Genomic DNA, 25,398 nt, shown 5'->3' on the forward strand with positions numbered 1-25,398 from the left:
TTTGACTATAATTATTATATACATACACCCAAATCTTGTAATGGCGATTGCATTTACCGTGTTAAGTTATCTTGTCACTAAAGTTGGGTTTGAATTTGAACCAACTTGTTAAAAAGACAAATCCATCAATCAACTAGGGGGGATAAGGCTTTTTTCAATTAGTTGTGTCATGTGTGTTTGATGTGGTTTTGATGTTTTGGTGTTTCAAGGATGCATATTTGGAAGAGCACGGAAATGGCCATTATCAATCCCAACTATTTTCCAAACACTTTTTTATACCTAAACTTCAATTTCAAACACTTTTTTATATCTAAACTTCAACACCCTGCAAATAACAACCTGAACTATATTAAAATTTAAATTTGCTATATAAAATATTGTCAATTTCAACCTCTGTTCAAACAATGTTAAATCAGAGTTTAACGATGTTGAGTCAGACGATCTGTGGCATCCACATGACGCTGGGAATGAGTAAAACTAAGTTGTTTTAGTCATTTTAGGTGTGTTATGGTAAGAAACAAAGTGTTTAACAAAAAAAATGGAGTATTGGAGTCTGTTTTCAGGTATGTTGTAAGATTTCATTTTTGGTTATTTTTTGCTACAAAATACCCAAAAATAATCAAATTGATGTAGTTTTGGTAAGTCTCAGTGCTATGTTGACGTCACGGACCGTCTAACTCAACATCATCAAACTCTAATTTAACACTGTTGGAACAGAAGTTGGAATTAACAACATTTTATATAGTTTAGGTAACAAATTGGAATTTTAATACAGTTTATACGTTCATGAATTTGTAACCTAAGCACTTGTATAGGTTCAAGAATTCAGCTGGCATTGACTCATGAAAAGCACAAACCCCACCAAAACCAAACCATGGTTTTAACCAAAACCCCATCTAAAATTGAGTAACACGCGACCACCAAAACCAATATCATTTATGATTAAATATTGTTACTAAGATAACACTATTATGAGTTTGCACGAAAAAAAATAAAAAAGATAACACTATTCTGTATAAAATCTAAATATATTGAATCTTATGAACATTGCATAGTGTAAATATTCATATATAATATTGTATGAATATAACATCTTTACCGAATTTGCTTTATTCATCAAAGCAAGTGCATCATATTATAGAAAATTCTCGACCAATCGATAAATGCATATATCTTATCTCACTTTCTATGATTATATAGCTAAACGGTTAAACTCGATTTGGAATCTAATAATATATTTAATAATGTATATCATATATTTTTTCTCAAACTCATTCGTTTCACATAATAAATGAGATGACAAAGATTTTAATTTAGTAATGTGCATTATTATCTTTTAAAGTTTAAGTATTTTATTTGTAAACATTTTTAACTACAATTCTTTCGTCATTATCTACGATGCACTCATTGCCATTGGATATCTATTTTTTCACTTTCTATTGGCTCATATATAACACATATTATACTGCAAATTAATTTTCAAGAAATATTATTATTATTTTCTCTTTAGTTATTATAATTCAATACTCTAACTGGGATTAAAAGCATTTGATTCAATTTATGAAATATCAGTTTTTTTTTTATCATATTATAAACTAATATTTCACTTTCAATTTTATATTTTCTATTAAAAATATTATAAATACAATTACATAAATTTTGTTTTATTTTACCATGAATTTAAATTTTACTTCCATTCTAAAACTCAATAACACATTTATGGTAAATTATATTAGTTTAAAAGAAAAGTTAAATTATATTATTACCACTAATTAAAAAATTATAGTATTGTTTTCTTATTTTGAATATTTCATTTATTTTACATAATTATTTTTTGTTTATTTAAACTTTCTATTAATTTATAAGTAATTATAAATATGCATTAAATGAATATTTTAAAATAAAAAATATAATGTTGCTTAAGTGGCAGAATGAGAATAGAAAAGTTAATAATATATATATTGGATACTCATCATTTTTTTGCCTATAAAAAAATAACCAAACAAAAGAAAATGAAATACCCAACTTTATGAAATTTTCTAATACCTTGTTGTAATATAAATTAGATAGTTTTCTGGTTCTAAAGTGAATGTGACTGTGTAATTCACAAAATAACGTAAAGAGATTAAAAAATTATTCACGAACAAACCATCTTTCTTCAAAGAGTGGACAAAAGTCACAAAACAGAAAAAGCTAAAATAAAAACCACAATGGAATTAAAAAAAGTGGTGTCTGCTGCTACTTGAAAAAGAATAATATAAACCAAAAAACACCATCTTCTCTCTCTCTCTCCTCGCCAGCTTCTTCTGCAAATTCGAAAGTTCGCATCTTGCTGTCACTCTTCACGAATCGAATCACGCCCTCTTATTCTTCTTCATCTCTATTTCGATCTATCTCGTTTCGTTGCTTGTTTTCTTCTCCACGATCTCAATCTCTCTCTACTTACATCACCAATCCTTAGGGAAGGGGGTTTAGGGTTTTGTATCGAGCTCGCATCTGTAGCTTCGTAGAAGCTTACTCCTCTTCTGGTTTTAGGCTAAATTCGAGGTGGGTTTTGCTAAAGTTCTGCTCTTTTTTAGGTTTTTGTTGTGTTTTTTAATCGATTATGACTCTGATTGGTTAGCAAATTTAAGTAAATTTCATTTTAATAAAGTGGAAAGGGGTCTTGTTGTGTAGGTCACAAAATTACTCGGCTGTAGAGTGATGATTCCGATGGATAACTATTGCGTACCGAGTACTAGCACGACCGGTTTAGTGTTTTCAGCGAATTCGAACATGAATGCTTCCTCTGGATTCCACCTTACTGTAAATTCTCCGGCTTCCGTTACTGGACTCAAGCATGAAGCTTCTTTGGCTGTCGATTGGTCTGTTGAGGAACAGTATATATTGGAGAAAGGTCTTGCAAAGTAAGTGTTTTTTTTTTCTTTCTATGTTTTTAGAATGTGAAAGTTTTGCCTTTGCGTCTGTTCTTATGGATGTTTCAGTTTATGTTTTTTTCTAGTCTGCTTGAAACCTTTTGTCTTCTCTTTTGTAGATTTAAAGATGAACCACAGGTTACAAAGTATGTAAAGATCGCATCAACTTTACCAGATAAAAGTGTACGGGATGTAGCAATGAGATGTAAATGGATGACGGTAAGCTCCTAATGCATTGTCAAATAAGTTTCAGTTAGTGGTTTGCATTCATGAGTTCTTGGTTACGTCCTTTTGATTGGGTGATTAAAAAATAGGGAACCAACGTGGTGACACTAGTTTGGGTGTGTTTTTTGTTAAATATAATGTCCTATGGGAAAATTTCTTCTATATATATATATTTGGCTATAAGGTTGGCTAAAAGCTCTATTTCTCTGTTGATGAAAAGACACCTTACCATATCATAAAAGTTTTCTAAAGTATGGGTAAGAGTGTGCTGACGATGGATCTGGCTTTCTGTTAGCTCTGGTGGAGTCATGTCGGAACTTGATTTGACCCGAAAGCTTGATTTGCTCTCTGTAGTTACCCTGAAACTAATATCCTTGAACTTTTAGACTTTCTGAAGTTTATTTCGACATGTTAGTGTTAGATTCGCATAATAAAACAGATTATAGTCTCGAATATTACCTAGGCTTATCCTTACTGTCTATATCCTGTGATAACTATGAAGTTGGGCTGAAGAAGCGGATTACATATTTTATGAGTTTGAGTTGTACATGCAGATATATGACTCATTCAAGTATTACCCCTTTTAATGTATAGAATAAATGCTAGTTTTCTATTATTTATCTTTCAAATACTTAAATCCATGTCTTTACGTTTTTCTTCGCTAAGAATATTCATTTTTGCAGCAAAAACGGAGAAAAGGTGAAGAACATTGTGCCGGCACTAAGGTCAACTATAGAAAGGTATGTTTGCCTAACAAAACCCTAGGGTATGTCTTCTTTTGTAACTAAATAAACAAATGAGCGTAAATGGCTTAGGTTATTGGCTGCAAATGGATTCTTGTTCAAACAGATATAAACTTTAACTGATTATCTCTTAATTTAGGTGGTGGATTTACCCCCAAAACTGAACATGTTCTCCACCGTGCCGCAACAAAATGCTACATATGCCATGAGCAATATGTGCCAGAGTCCACGCATGCATTTTGAAGGTTAGTACTATTTGGGTCATAGTATTGTCGGCATCATTGTCTTCTCTTCTCTTCTGCAATGGATATAACTAGAAAGAAGAACGACAATGTGCATCTTATCTGGAATTTCAATTTGTGGTTCATCTTGTTGCTGTCTGAATCTACATTATCGATGTTGGAGTGTTCTTGGACTCTCTTTATAACTGTCTCATCTCAGCTGCTGTACCATATAAAAAAAGAAAACTCAATCTTGCTAGCTAGATAGATACCATTTTCTCAACTGCCCCACATTTTTAGGTTTCGTATAAGTTTCAAACTCTTGTTTTCTTAGGTTTAAATGATGCGGTTATGGAACGTCTACGACAGAATACTCAAGCTTTCAGTCAAATTTCTTCAAACCTTTCTGCAAGCAAGGTAATTGATTTGTGTTTTTGTATTCGCAATTCTACGTGGGTGAATAAGATTTAAATGCTAATTGGTAGGCAAAGATTGGCATGAGCAGGAAATTGACTAAAAGATCGTAGATTATAGTTTTCACATGCACAGTCGTTGTCCTTTCGCTATTGAAATTCCTATCCTGTCTGACATTCTATTTTCTGCAATACAGCCACAGGATAACACCAGTCTGTTTTATCTGGCAAAAAATAACATCAGTGCCATCTTGAATGAGTATGTGGATCAATAGCATGTTAGATCAATAATGATACGTTTTTTCTGTAGTCTGTCTCTGTCTTGTTTATAAAAGCTTGATTTACTTAACTCTTACTTAACATTGCTGTAGCATGAAGGAGATGCCTGGTATCATAAGCCGGATGCCACCTCTGCCGGTTTCAATTAACAATGATCTTGCAAGCAGTTTAATGATGAGTACTACACAGGTATGCAATCTTGCATCCTCTCTGAACGTTATTTGGATAAGACCGTTAAAGGTATGATGTTCCTGAATATTAAGGGGATTAAAAACCTCAAACGCTTGCCTACCACATTCACTCCCAAAAGTTGGATTCTAATACTTTATGGGACTGTGATCTTGTACAAGAACATTGCTTTAGATCTTGTCCATCTGGATGAACTATGGATAACTTTACTGTAACATTTAATTCACTCCAGTTTTGATGTTAAAATATATAATGTTTTTATCTGTCTCAGCAGAGATCTTATATCATTCCTTCAAGCGTCTATCTGAAGAAGGAGCCAAGAAACTGATGGGGAAGGAAACTGGATTTTGACCAATGCTAAAGGAGATAGCACAAGAAGCTGGTTAATGGCAGTTGTTCGACGTTACCCAGACTGAAAGATGATGGTTGGTCAACTGCTGAACCCTCTTGCAAACACACAAGATTGAACAAGATGGGACCTCTTGTGGAAATCCTTTGTGCTGTTGGCTAATATTAACACACTGAACTGAATCGCAGGCTAGTCAAAAATCCGTATTGCAAAATCCTTTTATGTCTCCACAACTGATTATTTTTCCGGTGCCAAAATGCTTTGGTGATCAATCCAAGATAGGAATTCGTTGCACAGATCCGTGTTAGAGTTGGTTGTATAGAATAGCCGTTTCTGTATGGTTTAGATGAGAGTTATTTGAAGTTTGTATCAAGAACACATATTTGTAAGGTTTGGTCTTCAGAGGCACTTCCTATTTACTGTACTTCTCAGTTTAGCTGCCATATGATATGACTCCTCTTTTTCCGTGGGCTGTGATCATATTTGTCTCAGTTCAGACAAATTTGTCTTAATGATTTAAGAGGTGATGTAATGTTTTTTTATTTATAGAGACTGGTCGCAAGATATAAGATGCATATAAAATGATACAATATACTAAAGACTCTGAAACATCCAACACAAACTCTCAACATATTATTTTTGCGGTTTGGCTAGACAAATTCATGCGGTTTTATGAAGTTTTCCAAGCAGACAATGGTGGAGTGTCGGAATTCTTGAAGGTGGATACTGTGGCCATGTATCTTTCTCCTTTCACAGACTGGTTGGGCAAGGGACTCGAGCTCAGACATCTCTTCAGGGGTAAGTTTCACAGATAAAGCTTTAATGTTCTTGTTGAGGTTTTCAATCTTAGTGGTTCCTGGAATGGGGCAAACATCACCTCCCTGGTGATGAACCCATGCAAGGGCTAGTTGTGCGGCAGAGCATCCTTTCTTCTCAGACATTGCACAAACTTTCTCGAAGAGAATCTTGTTGTGGTCTAAGTTTTCCTGTTGGAATCTTGGTAGAGTCTACAATAAAGAAACACAGATGAGCACAGTATATATACCTAAGGTTCATCAATCAAGTGCTTCAATGCAAATAACAGTAGTTGCCTTTCTGAAGTCATCATTATCCATATTCTCAACAAGTTTGGGTCTTGATGCTAAGAAGCCTCTTCCTAGAGGGCTATAAGCTACAATTCCAATCCCAAGTTCCCTGGTAGTATATATATATATATATATATATATAAGGAAATCTATATATAATAGCAAACCCACTTTTTTGTGTCAACTTTTAATCCAACGGATGAGATTAGTTACAGTTTTAATCCAACGGTTTAAAATTATTAATCGTGTCTTTTCGTCGCACCCCCATCTTTCAAAAATCACACATCTTAGTCTTTGCATCTCTTTGTTGTACCTCCTGGTTTCAAAAATCACATCCATTAATTTTTACACCTTTTAAATCACACCTCTTACTCTTTGCATCTCTTTGTTGTATCTCCTGGTTTCAAAAATCACATCCATTAATTTTTACACCTTTTAAATCACACTTCTTAGTCTTTGCATCTCTTTGTTGTACCTCCTGGTTTCAAAAATCACATCCATTAATTTTTACACCTTTTAAATCACACCTCCTTAGTCTTTGCATCTCTTTGTTGTACCTCTTGGTTTCAAAAATCACATCCATTAATTTTTACACCTTTTAATTTCACACCTCTTTGTTGTACTTCCATGTTTCACATCTATTAATTTTTACACATTTACATTTCACACCTCTATGTCTTACACCTCTTTGTTTATTATATATAAACTTTTCTTGACTACATAAACAAGTTTCGAACAATTGTTTTCTGAGTACTAAAGAATTGTATTATTGAAGTGTTTTTTAACTTTCAAGCATCAATCTCTAATTCAAGATAATTTAATATTTTTGCTGCGAATGACCTGTAGTGTTTCTCGGTTAGATTATTATTACTGTTAGTCGACACTATTAAGTTCATACATTAATCTTAGTTTTGTTAACTTTTAGTCTCTTCAAAAATTTTAGCCTTTCCCGTTTTCATGTTTTTGCATGGCTAATGTTATTAAATACGTGTGCCATATTTTTTGCATGGCTAATGTTTTTGATTCTCAATGTGCAGATTTTATTTTTTGACTTTCTGGAAAAACCAAAACCAAGATACGAGAGGCATGATGATATGCAGTGATGCTAGAGCTACGGATAAGCCAAAATTTTTTAACAAACATGGTATAATTATAATTTTATATATGTTCTTATTTTAACCTATTTATTTTTTCTAACAAACATGGTATAAATGTTAAATTTTTTTTTGTTTGTTTGTAGGATGTCCATTAGATGTTCATGATCCAGGTTAGTTTACATTTTTTGTAAATAAAGTTTTTAAAAATTTTAGTTGAATTATAATTTCTTATATTTTCTGGGTATCAAACATTTTGATAATATATAGAAATATTACAAATGAGCATGGAAATAGAGTGCCGAAGAAAAAGCCAGACATACTTGTGACAACACAAAATTAAATTCTAGAAAGCGTAAGCACGACCAAATGATAAGTCAAGTTAGAAAGAAAATATCTACTAAAGGTAACTTATTTAGTCTTTGATGACTTTCTAATCTGTATATACAACTTTTTAAAAACATAATGTATAACAGTCATTTTTAGAGTGATCTGGAATCTGCCAAAAAAAAGAAAATGCAAAAAATTTATAAAATTAGTGTTTAACCTAAAGAAGAGAACATCAAAAGGTGAGATATTATTATCACCTGTTTCACCACATCGACTTCGTTTTCGCTGTGTTTATTGAAAAACATGATTGTACCGATTCATAGACATAAGTGGGAAATCAAATAGAGGGAGATGCAGCCTGGAAGGAGAGCAGCCGACACGGTGGAATGGGATGGATTGGGAGAGACCAACATAAAATCCTCTGTTCTATATTTAATTAATTTTCTGAACTTTTGTAGTTTAATTGAATTGCTTTGATTGAATAGCTGATGAGTGTACAAGTTTTGTCTATATGCATTCTTAGTCTGTTACGTCTTGATTTTTTTTTCTTTTCCAAAGAGGAATATGTGATTTGAAGCAAATATTACAAATCCATGTATCAAATGTGTTAGTAGGAAATAAGGCAATCAAGATTAACCCATTAAAAGGGAGGAAAGAAATTTTATATATGGTTAAAAGTAATGTTCATAGTAAATCATTTGTATACAAACTCCACTTGCTTACAACATCGAAATATTGATTGTGATTTGTGAATCAGTAATCTATGGAAAGAGAAATCGCGTATCAAAGTGAAGGGGAAACGAAACTCAATCCAGCCATCTACTCCGATCCCAATCTTCGACCTTCTTTCGACAAGTGGCATTTAGTATTTTCTCGATACAGTAAATAAACCAAGAGATAAGCAGCCTCATATGTATTTCGATTGATAATGATCAACAACAAAGACAATTTCTAATAGCGAATTAAGAAAGGATACCAATATATAGCACCATATGGTCGGAGACAAACATAAATGAAATTTTATATATGGTTAAAAGTATTGTTCATAGTAAATCAAGCTCTAAAAAAAGCTCACTTTTGTGTGTGACAACATAAAATATAATAACATTGAAATGAATTTTTGGCTTTTTAATCAGCAGAAAGTAATAGCAAGAAGTGAAAATGATCAAATTGATTGAGAAAAGAAAGAATTTAGGATGAATTACAAATGTTAAATTTCAATTTAGGATTTCACCTCCCCTTGCGGCAACGCACGGGTCGCTTTCCTAGTATTAATAAAAGAAACATGTAAAGAAAGAGGACAGTTATGTCTGATTCTGCTTTCTCACACCTGCAGGTAGGAATGATGTCTTCTTCCGCATCTCTCGACCATAAGGACCATTCTATTTGCACCGCGGTTATCGGGTGAACAGCATGTGCCCTTCTGATAGTTGAAGCTGAAGCTTCAGACAATCCGATATACTTTACTTTACCTTCTTCCACTAGCTTCTTCAGTTCTCCCATCTTGAAATACATAGACAAAGAAACTATTAGTTTAATCATATCCGGAGCCAAACACAAACTTGGAAACATTGAAACCATGTCATGAAGGAAGGTGAGGTTTACAGTGATTTCGATAGGTACACGAGTATCGACACGATGCTGATAATAAAGATCAATGCAAGCAACATCTAGCCGCTTCAAACTAGCCTCACAAGCAGCCCTAACATAAGCAGGATCTCCTCTTATCTCTGTTTCCCCCTCTACTATAAAGAACCCAAATTTGGTCGCAAGCTCCACTTTCTCCCTCACCCCATCTTTCAAAGCCTGACAAAGAATATTAAATTCCAACATAATCATTTCTACAAAATTTCTCATACAAAATCTTGTTGTGACTAAAGATAACAAACAAAAATATCTTTGACCTTTCCGAGGAGCAACTCGTTGGTCTCAGGACCGTACATGTCAGAGGTGTCAAAGAAAGTAACGCCTGAACGAATAGCGTGATGAAGGAGAACGATGGCTTCAGTTTGTGGCTTGGGTGCACCGTAGCGAGCAGATAGGGCCATGCAACCAAGGCCTTGCGCCGATACCTCAAGGCCTTGGCTTCCTAACTTCATCCTCCTCACTCTGCAAGCCTCTGCCATGAATCTCTTTCACACCTTTCTCTCTCGCTATCTCTCTCTCTTGTAGAGTTTAAGAGTTGAGTGGAGTGGTTGTTGAAGTTGGGTTGATGAGTGGTGTGACTAAAAAACTCTTAGATTTCCACTTTCTTTTCCAAAAGCGCTTTTACTCCCTATTTAATACTTAAGAAGTTAATGATCTTTCTAGTCTTACATGAGAACTATGCGTATGTGTATTTAAACCAAAAGAACAAAAATACGTACGTGTCTGAGTGATCTTCAAAGATGTGTCCTCATTAAGTGTTAAGTAGTCTTCAAGTAATACTAGATGATTTCTTTTTTATGGTCTTGAGTCAACAATTCATATCTTCTTGAGTAGGCAAGTTTTGTCTCGTTAGGTAGTTTTTATCTTACATGTAAGTCTTTTCTTTAGTAATACTTGGCAAGTTTTATCTTGTCTCATTGGCATTAAATGTTTAAATCCAAACCTAAGCCAAGTGGGACGTATTAAGTTCAAACCATGGTGATGGGTTCACTAAGAGTCTAAGACTATGCAGAGAAAGGTCACAGACTCACGGTAAAAAGATGGGTAGAAAATAATAGTATAATATTGGATACATAGATTATCTTTTGAGAGCATAACCCCTGTGATATTTGGGGATCCCCTATGCATAGTTTCTACACTCAGAACACGAAATATAAACTCAGAACATACTCTCTTCTGCGGTTTGGCTAGTGTTAGAGTTCTTAAAGGTTGGCATTGTGGCCATCTATCTCTGTCCCTTCACAAACTCTGGTTGGGTTATGGTCAGCAAAAATCAGTAGTTTCCTTTCTGAAGTCATTATTGTCCAGATTCTCAACAAGCTTGGGTCCGGATGCAGAGAAGCCTCTTCCTAGAGGGCTATAAGCTAAAATTCTAATCCCAAGTTCCCTGAAGTACTAAAAGAGAGAATATGAAAGAAAAAAAAACATATGAATAAGGACAGAGTATTGGCTGATTTTGCCTTCTCACACCTGCAGGTAGGAATAATATCATCTTCCACGTCTCTCGACCACAAGGATCATTCCATCTGCACAGCATTTATCGGGTGAACAACATGTGCTCTTCTGATAGTTGAAGCTGAAGCTTCAGACAAACCGATATACTTTACTTTACCTTCTTCCACTAGTTTCTTCAATTCTCCCATCTTGGAATTTGCAGACAAATAAACTATTACATTCAGGAATGAGGAATGAGTGACCCACAGGAAAGAAATATAGTCTTCCATCTATTTTCTTGGATCCTACTCATATCCCAATGTATGAAGACATTTTTCATTTGGGGAATTCTATAATCTATGCAAAAGTTTATCCTTGGGATATAATGTGCAACTGTTGCCACTTGCAAGCAAAGGCTCCAAATCACTGGCTGGCTCTCTCCTTTAGATCTATGGAAGGAGGTGAAATGTTCAAATATGATGGGATCACTCATTTATTGGCATTAGGTGACTAAATCATGCTTATATATTAGTCACTGAGGCTATGCAGAGACTAGTCAAAGTATATAGGATGAGAAGAAATAATATACTCTTTACATAAATCATCCTTTGATCAGAGCCACCTTAAACTCTTATAACCATCTGTTTGGCCAGAGAAACTATCAGGTATTTTAGGCAGCATTCCAAGAAGACAATGGTGGAGTGTCGGAGTTCTTGAAGGTTGGCACTGTGGCCATGTATCTTTCTCCTTTCACAGACTCTGGTTGAGCAATGGACTCGAGCTCAGAAATCTCTTCGGGAGTGAGTTTTACTGATAAAGCTCCAATGTTCTGGTTGAGGTTTTCGATCTTAGTGGTTCCTGGAATGGGGCAAACATCATCTCCCTGGTGGTGAACCCATGCCAGGGCTAGTTGTCCAGGAGTGCACCCTTCTCAGACATCGCACATACTTTCTCATAGAGAATCTTGTTGTGGTTTAAGTTTTCTTGTTGGAATCTTGGTAGGGCCTGCAATAATTGAGTTTGTATAAAGTCATTTGATTTACTACCATAGGCTATTTAAGGCTCATCAACAAACAAATCATACAAAGCCTATATGCTTGCCTTTCTGAAGTCATCATTGTCCATATCCTCAACAAGCTTGGGTCCAGATGCAAAGAAACCTCGTCCTAGAGGACAGTAAGCAGCAATACCTATCCCAAGTTCCCTGAAGAAGGAAAGAGATTATGAAGTTACATGACTGATGGATAGAGCATCATGAAATTGAGGAGAAATATGAATACCTGCAAATAGGGACGATTTCTTCTTCCACGTCTCTCGTCCACAAAGACCATTCTAACTGCACGGCAGTAATTGGGTGAACAGCATGTGCTCTTCTGATAGTTGAGGCAGAGGCTTCAGACAAACCAATGTACTTTATTTTACCCTCTTCAACCAGCTTCTTCAATTCTCCCATCTTAGAATTGAAAAACAAAAAAAATTGTAAAGTTTAGCAAGAGGTGCCGGCTTTCTATAAGGTCAAGAAGTTTGGCAAACAAACTAGAGAGCTCGAAACCAACCCGTAAGGAGTCTAGTCAAACGAAAAATCATTAGGGGAGATGATAAAGATCACACATTGGAAGGAAAAATGACTACCCTATCCGTAGAAGCTGGATTTTTAATATAATAAGTAGATGACAGAACCTCAAATTTAAAGATCATATAGAGTAACCTAAATTTAGCAGAAAACATCATATCCAAAACCTATCTTCTTCAACTCAATTAGTCCGAACATATACCAAGCCAAAGATGCGAAGCTCACTGAGATAAACTCAAACACCCCTGAAGTATTGAACTATGTAACTTCCAAAAGTAAGAAGGCTTACAGTGATTTCGATAGGGACACGAGTATCTACACGATGCTGATAATAAAGATCAATGCAAGCAACATCAAAGCCGCTTCAAACTAGCCTCACAAGCAGCCCTAACATAAGCAGGATCTCCCTTTATCTCTCTCTTCCCCCTCTACAGAACTGATTCCAAATTTGGTCGCAAGCTCCATCTTCTCCCTCACCCCATCCTTGAGAGCCTAACAAATTTTAAAAAAATCGTTCTTTATTGCCCAATTTAACCAATCAAATGAAACAAGATCAAATCGCAGATTTTGGGGGATTTCGAAAAATCAAACCTTTCCGAGGAGAACTTCGTTGGTCTCAGGGCCATACATATCGGAGGTGTCAAAGAAAGTAACGCCGGAGTGAATAGCGTGGTGGAGGAGAGCGATGGCGTCAGTTTCCGGCTTTGAAGCACCGTAATGACCTGTGAGGCCCATGCAACCAAGTCCTTGCACCGATACCTCGAAGCCTTGGCTTCCCAGCTTAATCCTCTTCACTCCGGCAGTCGTCGCCATAGATTACTGTAACACCTCTCTCTATCTCTTTTTACAGAGAATTTTGAATTGAGTGGAGTGCTGATGTGATGACGATGGATCACTAAAAGTTAAAATCCTGGTTTAATTAAACCAATGATTTAAACCAAAAGAAACCAGCAACATTTTATTTAACCAAAGATAACCATGGATTTAAGAGCTGGGTTAGCCTTAGCTTGTAAGAGGTACAGAACAGATCTTTCTGATAGAGATTTGGTCAAAATGTAATGAAATGTTAATTTGAAGAACTTAGGGAACTCTATACAATAGTTTAAATCTTCAAGGCATTAACACTGATACGATGGGATCACTCGACTAAACTCCTGATACTAAGCCAGGTGGGATTTATAAATAATTAAGACTATGCAGAGAATGGTAGAGCAGAAGGTATTAACAGAATGTCAGAATCTATCCGCACCATCTGAATTTGGTGTCATCCTCACTCTTTCTCCTTGTGTTGGTCTTCAAGAACTGTCTCACTGCTTCTTCGTTAACTTTGAACATAAATGTTATTCCTCTGATCTGCAAAACTTGGGAGTTTGGTTATAGAAAGATGCATAAACAGTTACACACACTTGTACAAAGCATAAGCTTGTGCTTACATCAATTGAACTACACGATGTGAGGGTTACAATCTGTCCTGGATCGATTTTTTCTCCATTTACAAGGATATGTTGCTTTCCAAGGTTCTTTAGAGAGAATGATCCGTTGTTCTCTAGCTTAACCAATGCCTTTGTAAAAAATATGGAGAAAGAAAAGTATAGCACATTAGCAACTAATTAGCAAGGTGGTGATAGGAACTTAATAGTGAACGAGTTTTAATTTGGAAAGAGGATCACCTGACGCCGAGATATCTTGCTCCTATAATTATATTTACCCAAGTCAATGTCAACATTCAAGCCATCAGATGATCTCCCAATAATCACCTATGAAAAATAAATGATCATATGTCATGTAACTAAGAGGACTTGATACGGCATGATAACATCAAGACAGAAGAAACTGATTTGTCTAACATACCTCGTGTTTTCTGACAAAATGCTTTGAATGACGACAATGCAGGACAGCAATTGCCCCATGAAACATAATTGCTCTCCGCAATGAAGTTCTTGTGCACTGTTCCAATCCAATTAATGCATGTCTTGGGTGCTTAGACGTGTTCCATTCTAGGTATCATGAAGCGAAACCATAATTGAGATAACTATAGTTTGAGAGAGACATGCATAACTGTATTTCTTTACAATCCTTTTGGATGCAACAGTGTTAACTAGTTACATGATTGACTGGACATCAAAAGCCATATGGTTTACCTTCCCTGTTGAAGCATGAATCTGAATCATCTGGGACTAGATTCAGTTTGTGAATCTGGAGATAGTTTCATGTGATGTCAGAAATCCGAAAATACATTAAAGGATAATTTGTGACATGCTAGTGTAAAGAGTAGTCAGGGGTTTACCATTGCATCAATGTCAATCTCATCTTCACCATCCACTTCTTCCTGATATAGAGTTGATGGGGTTTGAGCAAGTTCTGCGTACTTGTCCTCAGAGCTATTAACATTTACATCTAACTGTTCACCCAAAGATCTACAGGCATCTGAGCTATCTTCCATTAGAGGCAAGTTTCTGACTGCAGCTATAGAGCCACAAACTGACCAGGGCCTACTAGGTCTTTCAAGAGTTTTTGTTAAAGGTAATGGAGAGACTTCAAGACCAATATTATCATCATGACCGTTGTACTCACAGTCAATCTGATGAAGTGAACAGGTTTCTGGCAAATTGCTTTCCCAACCATTAGGAGGAACAATGCAGAGCGGTACTGGTTCATACGGCATAAGCTCATCATCATCAATGCACATTAGCTCCATAGACCCCTGCATGTTGATGACATCTCCACAACTAAACTCATTTGCAGCTGAATTATCGCCATCATTCTCGAAGATATCAGAACTGCATGGGACTACTGGATCTTCTTTGCTGACACAGCACTCCAAAATATCATCACAATCCCCAGGGACACATAATATATGATCTTCTTTCCGTTCAGAATGGAAGAGAGAGGTGTCATTGCTATGACTAAACCTTGCACCATTCTCATCAGGAGATAACAACAAGATAGAATTCAAAGTTTCTGAAGAACACTTACTAACCAGAGTTCCCTCATCCTCATCAGACCATACAGACAGAAATTTCCATCCGGTGAACAAATCACTGTCGTCTAGAACATGTTCTGATATAACATCAAATTCAGAACATTCAGATAGGTCTGTGTCACTGCCACAGCAGCATTCGTCTACAACCAAACCCTCATCTAAAGGATTATCCCCAAGATTTTCAAACCAGAAGTCACTTTCACCATCAACACCTATCTGTGCATTACTATCTAACTCCAGAAACATATCATCATCATCATCATCATCATCATCATTTACATACTTGTGCCTACAAGTTCTCTTTCTCATGACACAAAAGAGGCTTTCAACTTTTCTTTTTGGATTTGAACTCTCTGATGTTTCATCTTCACCAGGAATTATTTTGACAGAACCATCCTGTCATTGTGACACAAAGACTAAATCAGAAAAAAGGGTTTTGTGCAAATAAGGGCAAAAAAGCTTGTTCAACCACGGAGTTGTTAATCTACTGAAGAGGATGTATCATTTTAGGGTTTCGTGTAGCAGAAATTGACTAAAAAAATCCTAAATTGGGATGATGATAACATCAAATACGCAACACAGAGATAAGGAAATGTATTAGATGAAAAGACGGAGAGCGAGACGCACGACGTGGTTCTTATTGACGAAGAGATGCTGAGATTCTCGAAGACCTTCCATTGTTGAACTGGAAGAGAAGAGCTTGGTTTATGCTTTCTTCTTAAACCGAAGGAGAAGAGCTGAGACTGTCTGTATACTATTTGACTATTGAGTGGAGTTGGGTTGATGAATGGTTGGTACAATTCTAACATTCCCAATCCCGGTTTAGTTAAACCAAAAGAAATCAACCAAGTTTAACTAAACCGAAATTGAGTTTTTAGTATTATACCATTAAAATCTCTATATAGGTAATTAAGGAAACAGAAGTAATTTAAATTGGTAATTAATCTCCATCAATTCCATCCTTTTGCTCCCTGACCCTGGAGATATTTATAAACTGTCTACGCTCGTGAGGAGAAAACAAAAACTGTGTACGCTTCATAAGTGTTTCCATGATTTTGTGGATCAAACATCGGCTTTACAAGGCTGTAACACTATAAAGAAGTTCTCACTTGACCTTAGTCGAATATATAACGATAGTATCCTTGAGTGCAAGTTATAGATAGTCTTTCTTTCTTTATAGAGTTTGGTTACAAAGTATGAAATGTAAACTGAAGTTTTCACTTGGGGAACTCTATACATTATTTATTCTTCAAGCCATTATTATAGTTTTGGGTTTCCCTTGGGGAACTCTATACATTATTTATTCTTCAAGCCATTATTATAGTTTTGGGTTTCCCTGGGAGTGAACTCACCATAATCGACTCCCTCGAAGACACATCTCGTTTATTACCTTGATATGGCTGACATATGTTAGACCAGTTCAATTTCATGAACCCACCACAACCATAAAAACTTCAGCGGTTTTAAGCGGCTTTCCAAGAAGACAATGGTGGTGTCTCCGAGTTCTTAAAAGTGGGCATCATAGCCGTGTATCTTTCTCCTTTCACAAAACCTGGTTGGGCAATGGCCTCAAGCTCAGTCATCTCTTCGGGTGTGAGTTTCACTGATAAAGCTCCAATGTTCTGGTTGAGGTTTTCGATCTTAGTGGTTCCTGGGATGGGACAAACATCATCTCCCTGGTGGTGAACCCATGCAAGAGCTAGTTGTGCAGGAGTGCATCCTTTCTTTTCCGAGATTGCACAAACTTTCTCATAAACGATCTTGTTGTTGTCTAAGTTTTCCTCTTGGAATCTTGGTAGAGCCTGCAGTAATTGATTTTGTATAAAGTCCTTTGATTAATCCACAGCTGAGCTAAGGCTCAATAACAAATAAGTCACAAATTCTATATACTTGCCTTTCTGAAGTCATCCTTGTCTAAGTTTTCAACAAGCTTGGGTCCAGATGCAAAGAAACCTCGTCCTAGAGGACTGTAAGCAACAATCCCTATCCCAAGTTCCCTGAAGAAGGAAAGAGATTATGAAGAAGTTACATGATTGATAGATAGAGCATTATGAAATTGAGGACGAAATATGAATACCTGCAGGTCGGAATGATTTCTTCTTCCACATCTCTCGTCCACAAGGACCATTCTAACTGTACGGCAGTAATTGGGTGAACAGCATGTGCTCTTCTGATAGATGAGGCACAGGCTTCAGACAAACCAACGTACTTTATCTTACCCTCTTCAACCAGCTTCTTCAGTTCTCCCATCTTGGCATTGACAAACAAAAAAAAATGGTCAAGTTGAGCAAAAGATGCCAGCTTTCTATAAAGGTCAGGAATTAGAACCAGAAACAACCGTAACAGAGTCTCTGCAAAAGAAAAATCCTAAGAGCAGATGATAAAACACTTTAAGTGACTAAATGACTAATAAGCCTAAAGAGCACCATATCTTCACAGGCTGGCTTTAAATTAGGAGAGCACTTATAGATGAAAATAGATGAGAAAGCCTCAGGTTCGTTCAGTTAAAGATCATTTCACCAATCATTGTTCTTCGTGAATAAGCTAGCAACTTCAAAGCAGGAAACATCATCTCCAATCTATTGTCTTCGACCCTATTAGTCCGATATACAAAGACAAGACGTAAAGCTCACTGAGATTTCTCTTGAAAGTAGTGAACTATATAACTCCCATTTCATCAGAAAGTTGCAAAACCAGGAAGGAAGATTGACAAGAAGAGGGGCTTACAGTGATTTCAATAGGGACACGAGTATCAATCCGATGCTGATAATAGAGATCAATGCAGGCAACATCTAGCCGCTTTAAACTGGCCTCACAAGCAGCCCTCACATAGGCGGGATCCCCTCTCACCTCCCTCTTTCCCTCTGCATAGCTGATTCCAAATTTGGTCGCAAGTTCAACTTTTTCTCTCATCCCATCCTTGAGTGCCTGACAAAAAAAAAATCCGAACTTTCTCAACATCGAAATCATTCCAACATCTCAACGAATCAAAAGGGCCAATTCCCATATCTAAAATCGTTCTAAACTCAAATCAAAGATCGAACCTTGATAGCTGAAAGTCAAATATCAAATCGAAGATCGAGGAAGGGAATGATAAAAATCGAACCTTGCTGAGGAGAACCTCGTTGGTCTCAGGACCGTAAATGTCAGAGGTGTCAAGAAAAGTGACACCGGAGTGAATAGCATGGTGGATGAGAGCGATGGCCTCTGTTTCCGGCTTGGGAGCACCGTAGAAAGCAGAGAGGCCCATACAACCAAGGCCTTGCGCTGAAACCTCAAGACCTTGGCTTCCTAGTTTCATCCTCCTCACTCCACAAGTCGCCATGAATCTCTATCACAGCTGTGTCTCTCTCTCTCTCTCTCTCTCTCTGTCTCTTCGTTTCTCTATGTGAGTCTTGTAGAGGCTGTATGAGTCTGAGTGGGAGTTGTTGTTGAGGTTTGGTGGGTCTGAATGGTGTGATGATGATGATGAAGAAAAAAAAGCCGTGTGTCGCTTTTTTGGCAGGTTTGGTGCACTCTCTTACGAAAACAAAATTGAACTTGTTAACCAAAATAGTCAGATACTATGTCTGACCAAATTATTTAACTAGCGAGAAATAATCTTCAAAATTTATAATAATCATGAAGAGAGGTTATTATATATTTCTATTTAAGATGTGATACTTTATTATATTTAACTGGTCAACTTAAACTTTCTACCTCCATTAAATTAAAGTAAATCAAATGACATAGTATGATTTATTTTTGTAAAACTACTTTTTTTTCTTTAGTTTTGTAACAAAATATGTGAACAACATGCCAATTTGCCAGACTTTTATGCATCCAATATGTGCAATGAAACCCATACCCTTTTTGATAGACAACCCAAAAAAGAATGACCATCCTCTCACTCTTTTTCCTAGACAAACTTCCTTAACTTGTAATGTTTGATTGGTGGAGACCCATATATGAAGAAGCCCGGTCACTATAACTATAAATGGTGGAAGCAGGTTCAAATTCTTCGTAAATCTAATATTACTCGACCATTATGTGATTCTTGCAAGAACCGTTGTCAAGGGAATGTATATATATAGGATAGGCAACCGCATAGCATGTTCCGTGAAATGTTTTTTTTAAACTCTGTATCCTTCTCAAAATAAAGTGACATTATCTGTTCTTCAGTTTGACTTCTTGATCTGTTAATGTAATAAAAAAAAATATAAAAACTTTATTCTTTCGAAGGCACTGAATCTTTCTTATTGCAAACTCGCACACACACCTTCGGGACGATATGATAACAATTTGGCCAAAGTGCATAACCTTTCAAACAAGTTATCAAACATGTATTTTATGTTGCTTTCCAAGAAGACAGTGGTGGAGTCTCTGAGTCCTTGTAAGTAACCATGTTGTTGTCATACCGTTCTCCTTTCACGGATTCTGGTTGAGCAATGGCTTCAAGCTCAACCATCTCTTCAGGAGTGAGCTTCACGGATAAAGCTCCAATGTTTTGGTTCAAGTTTTGGATCTTAGAGGTTCCTGGAATGGGACAAACATCGTCTCCTTGGTGGTGAAACCCACGCGAGAGCTAGTTGTGCAGGAGTACAGCTTTTCTTTGTCGCCATCGCTTGGACTTTCTCGTATAGAATCTTGTTGTTGTCTAGATTCTCCTGTTGGAATCTCGGTAGACCCTGTGACAGAGCAATATCAAAAAAACATTAACATACTAATATGACTACAATGCATGGAATGTGATCCAAAGAAATCAAGTACAGTGTTGAGTTACGGAACAGAGAACTGAATCAATCAAGTACTTGCCTTTCGATAGTCATCTTGGTCCAGATTCTCGACAAGCTTGGGTCCGGATGCGAAGAAGCCTCTTCCTAGAGGGCTATAAGCTACAATTCCAATCCCGAGTTCCCTAGAGAAAATAAAGGAGACAGGTTATAGAACTAGTAAGCATGTAAACGAAGAGGAAAGTAATTATCTCACACCTGCAGGTAGGAATGATATCATTTTCCACGTCTCTCGACCATAAAGACCATTCTATCTGCACAGCGGTTAGCGGATGAACAGCATGTGCTCTTCTGATAGTTGAAGCTGAAGCTTCAGACAAACCAATATACTTTATTTTACCTTCTTCGACTAGCTTCTTCAGTGCTCCCATCTTCACCCAAACCATAAGTTCAACAGCAACATAGAGCAAACCAAATTATAAAGAAACCAAAAACAGAACAAAAAACAGAGCATTATGGAATTTTTGGTGTTGTATGAGATACATAAGTAGCACATAAGTAGCACTGTACGCAAGTTGGATTAGATATTAAAACATGAAGCCATACCGTGACTTCGATGGGAAGAGTTGTATCAATTCGATGCTGGTAATAAAGATCAATAGAGGCAACCCCAAGACGCTTCAAACTTGCATCACAAGCAAACCTCACATACTCTGGATCACCCCTGAAACCAAATTTCCCATCTTCAGAAGTAGTGATCCCAAATTTTGTTGCTAACTCCACTTTCTCCCTCAACCCATCTTTCAAAGCCTGCCACCAAAAACAAAACAAAAAACAAAGCTTGATGATTGATAATAACCCTAAACCAGCATAAACCCTAGTTCTAGTGGCTGATTTGGTTACCTTTCCCAGGAGCAGCTCGTTTGTCTCGGGCCCGTAGATGTCAGAGGTATCGAGGAAAGTGACGCCGGCGTTGATGGCGTGAAGGAGGAGAGCGACGGCGTTAGTCTCAGGTGTCGGAGCACCGTAGAAGGCGGAGAGACCCATGCAGCCAAGTCCCTGAGCGGAAACCTCAAGGCCTTGCCTTCCAAGCTTTATTCTCCTCACTCTGCAAGCTTCCTCTGCCATTGATGAATCAAATCTTTAGAAGATTTAAGAAAAATATATGTTTTAGTGAATTGAGAAAGCAGATTCGAGTGAGAATTTATAGGGGAGTGGAGTGGAGTGGAAGATAAAACAACGATCACCGCCTCGCCATTACTGACAGTGTTCTAGAGTTTTTGATTAAGTCAAATAAAGAAAGCAAAGTGGACAAAATACAAAATTGTAGTCTTCATTTGTATGTTTTATTTTTATTATAAAAAAAATTGTTAAATGATCCAAAGGAATATAAAAAAATTCTATAAACTTTGACGTCATTGGTGATTTCATATCAACACTAATCATCCTTATGTTTTCCAAAATCATTTAAGTACGTACGTTCTTTTGGAATTTTTAATTTGGACCGCTCCAAGAAGATTCAAACAAAGACAGTAGTTGGAATCATGATTAGCTATATAAAATTTGTTGTCTCTTTTGGGACGTTTTGCAATGAGTTATGTGATTTATAACGGATTGAATAAATTTCTCATGAGATTCAAATGAAACTATACTGATTGTAAAAACAAGGATGCTCGAGTAGTCATCTCACTTCCCTCTTATTCCATCCAAATCTCAATGATCTTTTAACTAGGGATCACAGGTCAACAGAGATAAAAAGACAAATAGATGAAACCGAGTATAAATTTTTTGAAAACTTGCACTTTCCAGTTTCAGTTCTGAAGCCATAAAATTGAATAATTGATCACAAAGAAAAATATATAAAAAGCTCTCACCATGCCTTTGTTCTTTATATAGATTACACACAAACCAAATTCATTAGTTCATTCGAAAATCGAACGTACGATTCTTATGCCTATGCAAAAAAGTCTTTAATCTTCAGGAGTGATTAAAAAGGGGAAAATAAAAACAAGATGATATATTAATGCATGGATGAATGAGTCATTCAACAAACTGTACTAGTAAGAGCATGCACTAAAAGGTTTGGCTCATTTGATGTGAACACATTGTCAAACCACTCGAGCGTCCCCCAAATTTCTCCATTCTGGCGTTTTTCAATCGCAATTTCCGCACACCAAATCAGTTTCTCCTTATCAACAGACACATACTCCACCCACAAAATCGCCATTTTTCCACAATGATCAGCCAATTTAACTTTTTCATAACAAATAGGCAAGCTAGGCAGTCCTTCCAAACCCTTCAAAGTTTTCCATACTCTTTCTTTCGGATTAAACCAACAGATCCCACAATCACCACCAAAAGAGTAGAAAACGTTCTCTATCACACAATAAGATAATGACCATCCCCATCTCAAGTTCATGGATAAGTCTGCCGACCTCCATCTACTTTTATGCAGCTTGTAAGTCACATTTTTTGCCTCAGACCTCACATAGATGGTTCCTTCATACCTTGCACTTCGGTAATAAGAGCCTCCGCATATCTCCTCGCTAGGGATCTGTAAGAACTCCCAAGTTTGGGTTTTCGTATCAAAAACCTCCATCCAGTTCGTTGAATCGATATTGTCACAACCTCCATTTACATATATTTTCCCATCGAAGGTGCAAGCAGATGGGCACATGCGGGCCACCAACATGCTTGGAGCCTCACGCCATGTGTGAGAACAAGAGTTCATGACCATAACTGTAGACGAAGCATTATTATTTATTCCTCCAGCAATGACATAGATACTAGGACCAACCACTGCAACACTAGGAAGGGATATAGAGTAAGATTTGGGTGATGAAATCGGGACCAAAACTTTTCTGGAGCTATTTGGTCTCTGGCAGAGAATGAACCAACATAATAGTTGGGAATCGGTACCGAAACGCAAGCACACATAGAGAGAACTCTCGGCCCGGCCCAAGAGGGTTCGAGTTTGGTAAAGCTCTGTTGAAGCAATGAGAGTGCGAAATCTCTTACAGACTAAGGAGAGAGTTGGGTAGTGGATTCTTGAGACGCAAGCTAAGCACTTTAAGAGCACATCATCAGGAAGAATCATATCTCTTTGAATGGCTGGCTCTTCTCCATGGTTCATGGTTGTGTTTAAGGTTTCTTATCTTTCAAAAAAAATTAAAATTATCTAAAACAAAGAAAAATTTATAGGGGTGCAATTACATAAATATGGAACACTAGAAAATATCCCACGCGTCACGTTGCTTTAAGATATATATAGTAAAATATGATAAATATATGAAAACATTTTAGCTGCTTTAAATACTTTGAATTTTTATATTAAACTCTAAAAAATGATATAGTAAAATTTGAGAAATCTATATTAAAATGTTTAGCTGCTTTAAATACATCGATTATTTTATAGTAATAAACTAGAAAATATCCCACGCGTCGTGTGGCTTTTAAATTGATATAGTAAAATATAATAAATATATATATGAAAAATGTTTAGTTTCTTTAAATTCATTGACTTTTTTTTATTAAACTATAAAAATATCCCACTTGTTCTGTGGGTTTAAATATGACATAATAAAAAAATATGATAAGTATATATTAAAAAATTTTTAGCTGCTTTACATACATTGTCCATTTTATATTAAATAAATTTATCATTTCTATTAAATAATTATTTTTCATGACAAATTTGCTATATCAAAAAAACTGCAAAGGTATATAAGTTTATATCATAATGAATTGTCAAATGCAGCATAAGACTATAAATCTTTGTTAAAAATGATGATTAAAATAAACAGACAACACAAATGAAGATTTATAAAAAGATGACTTGGGAATATGTATTTATAAGTATAGTATCACACTTTGCCTTGTATATGTAAGGGCCAATTCTAACATAATTAAAGACAACTTTAATACAAAAATAACTATATTAATTTATATTAGTATTTTAAAATATGTTAGATATGCTAGAAAACAAAATTGAATTGAAGAACGAATGTTTCATTTGCATTGTAGATTAAAATTAATATAACTAATAGAAAATATTATTAAATATTTCTAATAATATAACACCCATAAAAAGTAAAAAAAACCTTTTAAAATATTTCTAGGTTACCCTTGGCAATGAAAATGTTTACGTTCGAAATGTTAACCTAGATATATTGCATTCTTATGATGATGAAACATTTGCCATCGGCCCATCGCCATCTTATTTTACTTTTGAACCACTAACATTTGCCATCGAAAATCTTTAGTTTGCAACGATACATAAATGCATAAAATAATCTCAGAGAATAAACATTTTCCTACAAAGAAGTTAAACCTCAAACAAACTAATCAAATTTATAATTTAAAAAACAGATATCAGAAAAGGACCAATACCAATAATTTAGAGACCAGCAAAAAGGTTTTTATATTTAGAAGGATAAATTTGTTTAGAAGATTATCCGTGATCATTTCTTTCCAACTTTTTTACGAAAATGGCGAGCCGCAACACAATTCAGATGCACCTCACGACTATCATCGCAATCGTGATCCTCCTCGCGGCAAGCCAAGCGACAGAAGCCCGTTTTACAAAACTATGCGCTAAAACTGCATACCCAACCTTGTGTCGACCGCTGGTGAAAGGGCCAAACCCGAGACGAGCCACACACAGCACGATCCGAGCCTTGGAGGCTAAGACTAACTTGGCGCTTGCAGCCTCTGCAAGGTACAAAAACGGAAATCCAACTGTTGCGATTTGCTATGCGACTCTTGTAGATGCATCCTTCAATCTTAGGAACGCAAGAAAGAGCATTAGGAAAAGAAATGTTATGTCGCTAAAAATGTTTTTGACTGCGGCTGTGTCAGATTACGGGGTTTGTGTTAACGGGTTCATAGATTCACGTCAAGTCAACAGAGTTCAGAACGCTGTGGATGAGCTCAGGAAGATTGGGACGAACTGCTTGTTGCTTGCTACAATGATAAGGTGATCGAGCCACAAAAGAAGGAAACATACAAACTAATTCCTCAAAAAAACTGACAGAAAAAAGGCTTAAACTTAATTATGTAAATGTTCTTTTCTAGTTTTCAGAGGGTGTTCTTAGTCAACAAAATCAACCGTGTAATGTAATTATAATAGAACGTTTTAGCCATGAGTCTCCTGATTCTCAATCATCTACAGATTTCAACAAATTGTTGCACAGATTCTTTGACAGAT

General features: G+C 36.2%; 4 protein-coding genes and 4 pseudogenes across 13 annotated transcripts; 2 read left to right on the top strand and 6 right to left on the bottom strand.

The window, feature by feature from the left end:
• Positions 1-2,186: 2,186 nt before the first annotated feature.
• Positions 2,187-5,882, top strand: LOC104752733 (uncharacterized). Of its 2 annotated transcripts, none has more exons than XM_010474947.3 (9): positions 2,187-2,547; positions 2,677-2,906; positions 3,035-3,134; positions 3,824-3,880; positions 4,023-4,128; positions 4,439-4,521; positions 4,715-4,776; positions 4,889-4,985; positions 5,260-5,882. In XM_010474947.3, exons 2-9 carry the CDS (start codon positions 2,704-2,706, stop codon positions 5,311-5,313), a joined length of 762 nt encoding a protein of 253 aa, XP_010473249.1. In that variant the 5' UTR covers positions 2,187-2,547; positions 2,677-2,703; the 3' UTR covers positions 5,314-5,882. The 2 variants fall into 2 exon arrangements, with proteins under 2 accessions (XP_010473249.1, XP_010473248.1); XM_010474946.3 differs by having other exon boundaries at positions 2,196-2,547; positions 5,257-5,882.
• Positions 5,883-5,907: 25 nt separating this feature from the next.
• LOC104752734 (putative aldo-keto reductase 2) lies at positions 5,908-10,041 on the bottom strand (annotated as a pseudogene). The gene is made up of 5 exons (XR_015585084.1): positions 9,748-10,041; positions 9,449-9,649; positions 9,174-9,346; positions 6,426-6,528; positions 5,908-6,341 (listed from the first exon to the last, which is right to left on the bottom strand). The product of XR_015585084.1 is annotated as a putative aldo-keto reductase 2 (transcript).
• Positions 10,042-11,391: 1,350 nt separating this feature from the next.
• Positions 11,392-13,310, bottom strand: LOC104752737 (putative aldo-keto reductase 3; annotated as a pseudogene). Its single transcript, XR_015585085.1, has 5 exons — positions 13,089-13,310; positions 12,787-12,989; positions 12,205-12,377; positions 12,026-12,128; positions 11,392-11,929 (listed from the first exon to the last, which is right to left on the bottom strand). The product of XR_015585085.1 is annotated as a putative aldo-keto reductase 3 (transcript).
• LOC104752736 (uncharacterized) lies at positions 13,255-16,254 on the bottom strand. Of its 3 annotated transcripts, none has more exons than XM_087492989.1 (8): positions 16,108-16,236; positions 14,785-15,876; positions 14,639-14,693; positions 14,349-14,494; positions 14,168-14,254; positions 13,931-14,059; positions 13,747-13,850; positions 13,255-13,392 (listed from the first exon to the last, which is right to left on the bottom strand). In XM_087492989.1, the coding sequence occupies exons 1-8, from the start codon at positions 16,156-16,158 to the stop codon at positions 13,332-13,334; spliced, it is 1,725 nt and encodes a 574-aa protein (XP_087349115.1). In that variant the 5' UTR covers positions 16,159-16,236; the 3' UTR covers positions 13,255-13,331. The 3 variants fall into 3 exon arrangements, with proteins under 3 accessions (XP_087349115.1, XP_087349114.1, XP_019094176.1); XM_087492988.1 differs by having other exon boundaries at positions 13,273-13,407; XM_019238631.2 differs by lacking the exon at positions 13,255-13,392 and having other exon boundaries at positions 13,515-13,850; positions 16,108-16,254.
• A 368-nt stretch (positions 16,255-16,622) lies between these two features.
• On the bottom strand, positions 16,623-19,064 carry LOC104752739 (putative aldo-keto reductase 4). 3 transcript variants are annotated; one of them, XR_015585088.1, is made up of 6 exons: positions 18,587-19,064; positions 18,208-18,408; positions 17,558-17,730; positions 17,375-17,477; positions 16,769-17,282; positions 16,623-16,711 (listed from the first exon to the last, which is right to left on the bottom strand). XR_015585088.1 is itself a non-coding variant. In XM_010474952.3 (5 exons), exons 1-5 carry the CDS (start codon positions 18,803-18,805, stop codon positions 16,944-16,946), a joined length of 1,035 nt encoding a protein of 344 aa, XP_010473254.1. In that variant the 5' UTR covers positions 18,806-19,064; the 3' UTR covers positions 16,623-16,943. The 3 variants fall into 3 exon arrangements, 2 of the variants coding, with proteins under 2 accessions (XP_010473254.1, XP_087349117.1); XM_010474952.3 differs by having other exon boundaries at positions 16,623-17,282; XM_087492991.1 differs by lacking the exon at positions 18,587-19,064 and adding an exon at positions 18,001-18,074 and having other exon boundaries at positions 16,623-17,282; positions 18,208-18,270.
• Positions 19,065-19,686: 622 nt separating this feature from the next.
• Positions 19,687-21,503, bottom strand: LOC104752740 (putative aldo-keto reductase 6; annotated as a pseudogene). Its single transcript, XR_015585086.1, has 5 exons — positions 21,096-21,503; positions 20,799-21,002; positions 20,451-20,623; positions 20,275-20,377; positions 19,687-20,147 (listed from the first exon to the last, which is right to left on the bottom strand). The product of XR_015585086.1 is annotated as a putative aldo-keto reductase 6 (transcript).
• Positions 21,504-22,002: 499 nt separating this feature from the next.
• LOC104754096 (F-box/kelch-repeat protein At4g23580 pseudogene) lies at positions 22,003-23,339 on the bottom strand (annotated as a pseudogene). The gene has a single exon (XR_015585480.1). The product of XR_015585480.1 is annotated as an F-box/kelch-repeat protein At4g23580 pseudogene (transcript).
• Positions 23,340-24,620: 1,281 nt separating this feature from the next.
• On the top strand, positions 24,621-25,383 carry LOC104752741 (uncharacterized). Its single transcript, XM_010474953.3, has one exon. It carries the CDS (start codon positions 24,680-24,682, stop codon positions 25,169-25,171), a length of 492 nt encoding a protein of 163 aa, XP_010473255.1. The 5' UTR covers positions 24,621-24,679; the 3' UTR covers positions 25,172-25,383.
• Positions 25,384-25,398: the final 15 nt, after the last annotated feature.

The sequence above is a fragment of the Camelina sativa genome, chromosome 16 (genome assembly GCF_030686135.1).
Source record: "Camelina sativa cultivar CO46 ecotype springtype chromosome 16, ASM3068613v1".
NCBI classification, from domain to species: domain Eukaryota; kingdom Viridiplantae; phylum Streptophyta; class Magnoliopsida; order Brassicales; family Brassicaceae; genus Camelina; species Camelina sativa.